We start from the raw sequence: 9,005 nt of genomic DNA, 5'->3' as shown, positions 1-9,005 counted from the left end.
AAAAAGAGAAGTGACATGTACGGTTATTTGTGTAATTTTATATTCAGCATCGATCTCGCAGATTTAGTTATAATATAAAAAATTATTAACCACTCACAATATTATGCTACATTAATATAGTATAGTAATGCTTCTAAAGATTTGAACACAATAAATAATCCATTTTAGTGCAGATTTTACAGCTATCAATCAATAGTAGCAAAATGGTAAAGGTTTCTTAAAAAAAATAAATAAATAAAATAATTATATTATTATTTTTAATTAGCCACTCATGAAAGTTTTCTACAAAATAGCTACAAAAATTTCAGCATCAAATAAAACTTTGTATAAAAATGAAAAACAAATGAAAATTGAAAAAAAGTATATCTATCTAAAAGTCAATTTCCTATGCTCCATCGGTTTTTCATCTTACTCTCTTTTTGCTATGTAATAATTCATGAATCAAAAATATAATTGTTTTGCGTTATTAGTTAATATATATACTTATTATTATAATAATAATTTATTGGGTATATTTGGTTTAGCTTCTACAAAAAAAAAAAAAAATAGCTTTTTTAATTTAAAAGTCCTTTTAGTAGAAGCTAGAATTTGTAGCTTTTCCTTAAAAAAAAAAAAATTGAAGAACCTACTTTTAAAATTAAAAAATATAATTTACATAAAAAAAAATCTTCTTTCAATAATATCCAACTACTTTGAAAAATATTTTTCATTAAAAAATTATCTTCATATAATAATTATCCAAACAATAAAAATAAGTCAAATATACTAATTATCTTACACTTCTAACTATAATAACTAAAAGTGAAAAATTAGCCAAACATACTCATTGAGAAATTGTATTAAAAAATGACACCATAATCCCAATTAGGCTGCTAATATGAGTTGGTGAAAATAGAAAAATAGCTAGACAGCATATATGAAATCCGCAAGATTGGCTAATTCTGTAGTTTTGTATAAAAATAATGCTAGAATTACTCACACTTGATGATTAGTATTAATTTGTACTATCCACTCTTGTTTATGATTGATGAAGATGAAAATGATGCCATATCATTGTATTTGTTTGTAGAATTCAAATTAATTACTTTACATTGTAACTTTCCAGAAACCATATAAATGAATGTTACAATATATAGTGCATAGAAGACTGGTAGGTATATCTTCTACATTTTAATTATATATAATATATGGTCCATATGAAATGAACAACTATGCCTTTAATAATTTTTTAGTATCATTATTACTTTTCTTCAAATACATATGCAGTTATATACACTTTCTTTTCAGCTATGACTTTATCGGAATGATATTTTTTTTATTTCTTTTCAATATATACATTAGCAGATATTTTCATTTTGTTGAATTTGTACGAAATTAATATGTACAGAAATTAAAGGGAGAGATCTTAATGAGCAGAATGAAGGTGAAGAAAGTGGAGCACATACAGAAAAAGATGTGTGTAGTGTAGCATAAAAATATTGGAATATTTTGGGATGATAAAAGGAGCATATATTCTTCAATTTTGGCATTATTGATTTACCAAAGAATAAAGAAAGTTGCAATTTGCTAAGAACTGGAATTTTAATCCATTCATCAATCCACTATACGAAATTAATAATTATATTATACAATTACCAAGTTTCAACTTACCTTTTTCTTTCAATAATTCTTTCCCTGTGAATGATCAAAGCCAGATAAACATTAACAAAAATGTCAATATGGTATATCACTCATGCAAAACAGACACTAATTTGTGATAAATTCTTAATATAAATATATTTGGGGTATCAATTAGATTGGAAACTTTTTACATGCTGAATATATATGTATAATCTTCGTGGTAGTTACAAATTTATAGCATTTCTGATCATTCCTAATATTCCTTTACAAGAAACTTATTATTATAATAATTATACAAAAAGAAAGAAAACAAAGCAAAGCAATAAGCAAGAATCATTAATCGAAATATTAGTAAAACACGACACATTTAGGCATCGGTTTTTCTCTTCATGGTACAAAAAAAGGTTGTTCCCTTCACTAGCAGGCTGGGCTGAGATGACTTCTGTAAACGGACGAGACTTGTTTGACGACTCAAAATCCGATTTTAATTCTTGTGTTTCATCTAACATTGTTTTCCTGTTAGGCAATCTTACAACAGCTTCTTCCATAGGAGCATTGAGGATGCAACCAATGAAAATGGAACCATTTGGTCAACGCGAAGACCTGCCATGTCAATATTCAAGCTATGATCAATCTTCCTTCTTGGTAAGTTATATAGAAAAACAAAGTAAAACACACATAGAATTGCATCACTACAAAGTACACCTTTCTCGCTACAATCCCATCTTACTTAAACCTCAGTGGTTATAGTACCATATTCGATACTACATTGTATAATTTCAACACAACAGTGTTTGGTGTGGTGGAAACAAGAAAAATTTATAATATTACACAATTCATTCTTCCAACAATACATGCAAAAGAAATGAAAAAATCATATATTATAGTATATCACGAGGAAGAAATTAAGCCATTAGCATAAGGTTAGATTTACTGGATGATCTTACCAATTTGTGCAGATGTGGCTGCAGGAAGTGCAGGAATCTTCACATCTAAATTACGGAAAGAGTAAAAAAACATATGAGGTTTAATTCACTAATGACATAACATAGAAGCCAAAACATATAATTCCTTATTATTGTGTAAACATAATCGGTTGGACATACTTTTCTTGCACGAAGAAGCTGAAAATTGAGATGAATTGGGCCAGGGTGCGGGAATATTATCGTTGAGATCACAAAGAAAGCTGATTCCGGAAGACACATCAAATGTAGCATCGGATGGCTTGCTTGGCAAAAGACATCCAACCTCTGCTCCAAAAAGTGATTACAGGAATATTAATAGGGACATTTGAACATACATAAATCTATTTTCGACACCATTTAAACTAGAGTAGCTGTTTTGTTGCTCCCACAAGCCATAATCCAGTAAAATGAAGATATTGTAGATAGATAGATTTCGTTTAACCTGCCTCCACATTTTCATTAGTCTAGGTTACATTTTCTCCTATAAAATGACAAATTTTCATGAGCCTATTTCTCCATCCACTTGGATTGGATCTAATATTTCTAGTACAGCCTCAGTAAACTATCACGGACTGCACCTATAAGTGGCAACTATGAAATCCAGACATTAGCAGTGGATACAAAACATTTTTTTTGACAAAGTAGAACAAATATGCAAAATACAATCAAAGCAATTATTTATATGGGAAGAACTACATTATGTAAATTGAGATATAATTTACCTTGATTTCCCACTGAAGCACATCAAATGTTGGACGTCATATCATAATAGAAGCAAAATGACATAAAGAACGTGAATTAGTACTTGCTTTCAGTTGTTATTGTGAACTAACACACACAAAAAGAAAATAAATAAGGCCAAAGCAAACCTTGAAGGGAAAAATCCTTGAGGCTTATATGACAAAGCCCATATACATCACTTGTAATATTTGACCTTCTTAACTTCATTCCCAATGATGTTGCACAGTCTAAAGCTTGCAAGTTGGTTATGAAACTCTGTTTTTGCAAGTGGGACACATAGCTTTCCATGGCGGTGCAGCATGCAGTCTGGTTACTCATCTCATTCCCGCATCCCTTTGTGACATGTTTCATGTCGGGGAACACCAGAGGACAAACTGGATCACATAACACGTGAAATCTGAGATAACTAACTCTAGATACAAACTTACAACTAAAGAGAAAAGGCAAAACAAAAACTCACAAAGGAACTAAAGTTTGAAGCATGGCTAAAAGTTGACTTCAAAACTTACCTTTGTTAACTTTGCAATTAGACAGGCCCCTAAGAACTTCCTTAGCATGTGTAGGAGAGAGTTTACTTGCCAGCCACCGCAGCACAATACTTTTACAATCACTGACCTTTGCTGAGTGTGCAGGTAACACATTAGAGCCATCCATGCTCAAAAGATCAGAAGCTTTCAATGAAATTTTTGTAGCAGCTTCAGATATCGCATTCTGACAAACTTGATCACAGCATTCTCTAACAGGATCAATTTTCTCACAAGCAGCAAGCAACTGAGATGTATCCACAGTACTCTCAAACTCATCGACATCTTTGACTGGGCAGGACGCTTCAGTTAGATTTGATGAATGAATTGAGCATATCTGCTTAAGACTGTCATTTGCACCCTGACCAACTAAGATCTGCTCAATATCTGACAAGCAATGTTTAGCAACGGTTCCATTCAAAGCAAGTGAATTGGTATCCTTGCTCGACTGACCAATGAGAATTGCAAGAGTGGCTTCCATCTGTGGGCAGCAAATCACATTAGCCAGCAATGGTGCAAACACAGACCAGCAATCTATTGATGTTGTACTCATCAAATTTTCAGCAGCAGTAAAGTTCAACAAACATAGCCCTGCACAGAGAGAGATATAGAAAATTTAACTCCTCAACCAATCATTGTCAGAAAAGATCTAATACAACTTAAGAGCTTTCGAGGAAGGAAAAACCTGATAATTTCGGGGAAGATGTATTTGTGAACGGTGCCAAAGGTGATGGCGCAAGAAGGGGAAGAAAAGGCTGAGGAGCTCCACTAGGGGAGATCTGTGGTAACATATCATCTTTTCGATGATTTGCCAATGCTGGATAGTAACTATTATGGCTGGAACATAACTCAAGGTTAACTACAAAAGAAAAAAAAATGTATGTTACGATTAGAATTATAACCACATTTTAAACTGAAACGTCAAGAAGTTAGAACTGCAATGTAGAGGAAGAGTATACAGACAAAACAACTCTCCTACCAACGTTAACATGTAATATGCATTAATAATATATACACTTACCTGGAGACCCTCTTTCAAAGCAGAGCGTAGGAATATCTTCTGAATGTAGATTGGGAATGCATTCACAGGGATGAATTAAAATATAAAATCTTTTAAAATTGAAACCTAATACGATATAAACCAACAATAATGCTATACTCAAGAGCCCAAAGGGAGCATTGTGTACACACTCACAATTTACTAGGAGAAATAACACGAAAAGCAACAGACATAGTTACACAGTCAAGGAAATTGCCAATAAACTAACTACATATATATATAGTTAAAAGTGAGGAATTTCATTCTTATGCTTAAATTCTACCAATTTTCTTGTACAAGAATCCAATTATTCAAAAGAAAATCTTAAAATTTGTTGAATTGATAGTTTAAGGACAACAAGATCTTAATCGTCAGTCAGCCACTACATAAAGTTTCCGTTTTGGTGTAAATTTCTAGCGAAAACTAAATGGTGTCTACGAATATGAGAAGTTTTAGGTCAAAAGTTAAGAGAACAAAGCTTAATACTAATGGTAGAGTTACATAATGAATTTAACTATACAAACAATATTAGAAGAATAACCAATGCACCTTATTCTTTAACAACCAAAATCAATTTACAGAACCTCCACAAGAAAACTTATTTGGATTACAAAACAATAATGCCCATTAATATCCAGTACCCATTTCAGTTGACCCCGCAACATTTAAGCAAAACCCAGAAACATATAATCCAAAATAAGGAAATTTAAGAATAACCCATAAAAATTAAAACAAGCAGATCATAGAAAACAACAAAAACCCATTTAATTAATCAATGAGAAAAGAGTAAAAATACTCACAGAAGGACAGCAGAAGCACTTGTAAGCAAATGATACTGTGACTGAGTCTTAAAGATACCCTTTTTCTCATGCCTTGACTTAAGTAGCTCCCAAATAAGGAAACCATAAAAAGGATTCAAATGGTGGAAAGACAGAGGCGAAAGACAGAAGAGAATTAATGAAAAGAGTGGTTAGAAAGTAATAGGCTTTGAAACGAGTGAATGTGGAGTAAGAAAGACAACACAGAAAAGGTTACAGGGTAATGAAATATAGGGGAGGAGGAGGAGAGAGTATGAAGAAGAAGAAGAAGAAGCCATGAATGAGAGCTTGAAAGAGGGTGTGTGGGTGGGGACGGAAGTAGAATCAGTAATAGCTGTCCGGCTTGGGAGGAAGTAGACCCCACCGATGACCAGAAAAACTCAGATACAAGGCCATTACACTAGTCTACCGCATTAACGCCATCAATTGCCTTTTCCCACCACTCTCTTCCCTCTCCTCACTCACTTTATTCACCTATTCACTTCGCACGCGTGACACATGTGAGTAACTAGCACATCACCATTCACCACTGTATAAATCTACCAAAAATATTATATTAAAAAAAAAACAACAACATCTCTCATCTCAGTCTCAGACACTCAAACAGTCAACTCAGAAAAGTAAATATTTTTTTATTTAAAAAAAAAAAAAATAGAAAACTTGAGTGTGTCAGCCACGTGGCAATTGGTTGTTTGGATGATTAAAGAGGTCAGTGACTCCTTGTTTACGATCTCTATTATTATCATTTGTTTTAACTTTTCTATAAAAAAAATATGCTTATGCAAATTTGATGTCATTCAATAATAAGTATGATCTTCTTCATATGTGCTGTACTGAGCTGTGCTGTAATATACAAAAATTTAATACAAGTTTAAAATCTTGTGGCAATGGATTAATTGCTTATATATATATTGAAAAAATTTATAATACACTCCTTTTAAAATGAGTATATTAATGTACTTTATTTATTTTGGTATCTAAAAAGCTACTTAATTTAATTTTATTTTATGATCGAATACATTATAATTATTTAAGACATTTGATAGAATATTGAGAAATTCAGAAAAATTTAACACGTCGAAAACAATGTTCAAAGAATTTATTGCACGTGTGACTTTTTATTTTATACGCATGTGAAATAGACGTTTTAAATAAATTACTTTAAATTTTTCAAAATTTTACAGAATATCTTAAATAACTATAACATACACGATTATAAAAAAAAAAAATTAGACTAAAATATTCTTATAAATACCGAAACAGTTAAAAATTACATCAGTACACATATTTTAATGGAGTGTATTCTAGAAACACCTTGTATTTTTTTAAAAAAAATAATTAGCAGTTAAATGAATTTTAAAGGTTGGGGCGTTGAATCTCTTATTAAAGGTTACATTAGTTTTTGATAGTTTTATTAGTTCATAGAGAAGATATGAAATATGTGGCGAAGAAGATTGTATATGATTAAAACCAATGAATGAATATGGTTGACAAATATGTTAACATTTTGGGTATAAAAAGGGACAAATAAGTCACAAATCATAATACAGCTCATAAATACCTTTTACGGCTTTACCAACTCTCATGCCATCTATTTAATCCTTATATTTAAATCTTAACCATTCATATTTATGAGCTTCAACTCCAACCCTACTTTTTCTTATTTCCTAAACCAAAACCTATATCCATCCATTCACACTCGAAAAAGAAAAACGTATATCCATTAAAAAAATAATATTAGTGCTGCCTAGTATTATCTTATATGTTATTATTATAATTGGTTTAATTGAGTATCGGGTCCTATATAATTTAATATAATTACTTTTAAAGAGTATCGCTAGTCAAATACAAGACGACATGTGTAGAGGTACTAGAAACTATTGGTGCCCAATAGCAATACTCTTAAGAAAACATATCATGTTTTATTTGATATCTTTTCTAATTAAGGGCGATAAATATAGTAGAACATTTATTTAGGGATATTATTTAAAAATAACCTCTAATTTATTATAAAAAAATAAATCACAAATTAAGTCAATTATAAATAACTTTCAAATTGTAATTAGTTATACATTTTTTAAATTTAGTACTAAAAAATATATCTTTTTATAACAATAATTATATCTTCGTGAGATATATATTTTATAAATTTATTTATGTAGAATAAATAATTTTATTTTAAATTATAATACATATATAAATATTATATTTACTCAAAAATAATTTTATTGAGAAATAATATTAAAGGTTGCTTGCTTATTGTATTGTTGTTAAATTGATTTTTTTTTTTTTTTTTAGTTTTGATTTTTCTTTTTAAATGTAATTTTATTTAGTTATAATTTTTCATTAAGAATATAATTAATTAGTGTTAAGTGTATTCTTAGATAATCTAATATATATATATATATATATAGAAATTAATATAATAGGGTGGAAGAGAGAGAAGTGTTAAGATCAAAATTTTAAAATAATTGTATTTGATTTTTCTTTTTCTTTTTAGAATGAACTATACATTCATTTATTGCAAGACTAACTGATTTAATTTCATTTGATTTCTTTAACTTAACAAGGTTTCATTGAGAGTACCTCTTAAGTTTTTTTTTACACTTAATGGTCAGTTATTTAAGAAAGTTCTAGAAATATAATTTAAGTATTATTACTGTAAAAAATTAAACTTATATATTTATTTATAATTGAGAGTTAAACTTAGATATTTATGCCGTAAATTACTCATTTAAATATACCAATAAAAAATGATATGAAAATAATGACTTCACACTTAACGTTTAGGTACTTATAGAAGTTCTAAAAATATAACTTATGTATTATTATCATCAAAAATTAAACTTGGATATTTATTTACAACCTAGAGTTAAACTTAGATATTTACGTCGTAATTTACTTTTAAAAAATAATATACATTCAGACTAATTATGAGTACTTTGGATGAAATTAAAATATTGTGCTTTAGTTCCTCCAAATGAAAAGTTGGTCGTCGTTTGAAAAAGAGTTCTGGAAGGCTAGCTTGTCCTGGAAGAAGTCTTGTGGAAAGTTAGTCGTTCTTCGAAAAGAAGTTTCAGAATACTAGTTGTTTCCTCCAAGAAAGGGCTTTGAGTAGCCTGTTTCAATAGGTTTTGTGCCTATTTAGGGCATCCTTCATGATTGCACTTCATCTATTTGGGACGCCAATCCTAGAAGTAGGGGTAAAAATCGGTCGGTTATGGTCGATTTTTACAATTTTATAACCGACTGATCGGTTACGATTTTTATTTTACGAAAACTGTAACCGACCGTTTAG

The 9,005-nt window shown here is 30.0% G+C and overlaps 1 protein-coding gene across 2 annotated transcripts; it reads right to left on the bottom strand.

Annotated features, from left to right (window-relative positions):
• Positions 1-1,750: 1,750 nt before the first annotated feature.
• Positions 1,751-6,233, bottom strand: LOC115707771 (uncharacterized GPI-anchored protein At1g61900). 2 transcript variants are annotated; one of them, XM_030635827.2, is made up of 8 exons: positions 5,690-6,233; positions 4,536-4,709; positions 3,836-4,441; positions 3,455-3,700; positions 3,308-3,319; positions 2,727-2,870; positions 2,568-2,612; positions 1,751-2,223 (listed from the first exon to the last, which is right to left on the bottom strand). In XM_030635827.2, the coding sequence occupies exons 1-8, from the start codon at positions 5,793-5,795 to the stop codon at positions 2,150-2,152; spliced, it is 1,407 nt and encodes a 468-aa protein (XP_030491687.1). In that variant the 5' UTR covers positions 5,796-6,233; the 3' UTR covers positions 1,751-2,149. The 2 variants fall into 2 exon arrangements, with proteins under 2 accessions (XP_030491687.1, XP_060973194.1); XM_061117211.1 differs by lacking the exon at positions 3,308-3,319.
• Between the last annotated feature and the right edge of the window lie 2,772 nt (positions 6,234-9,005).

This window comes from Cannabis sativa, chromosome 1, assembly GCF_029168945.1.
Source record: "Cannabis sativa cultivar Pink pepper isolate KNU-18-1 chromosome 1, ASM2916894v1, whole genome shotgun sequence".
NCBI classification, from domain to species: domain Eukaryota; kingdom Viridiplantae; phylum Streptophyta; class Magnoliopsida; order Rosales; family Cannabaceae; genus Cannabis; species Cannabis sativa.
This window is presented reverse-complemented; position numbering and strand designations above follow the sequence as displayed.

What these genes read in the sequence shown, in the direction of transcription:
- LOC115707771 (XM_030635827.2), bottom strand. Translation starts at nt 5,795, where the DNA reads ATGGTTTCCTTATTTGGGAGCTACTTAAGTCAAGGCATGAGAAAAAGG. An exon ending in ATCTTCCCCGAAATTATCAG is followed by an intron (nt 4,442 to 4,535) that starts GTTTTTCCTTCC and finishes CTCTCTGTGCAG; the next exon opens with GGCTATGTTTGTTGAACTTT. An exon ending in AGCCACATCTGCACAAATTG is followed by an intron (nt 2,224 to 2,567) that starts GTAAGATCATCC and finishes TTGACATGGCAG; the next exon opens with GTCTTCGCGTTGACCAAATG.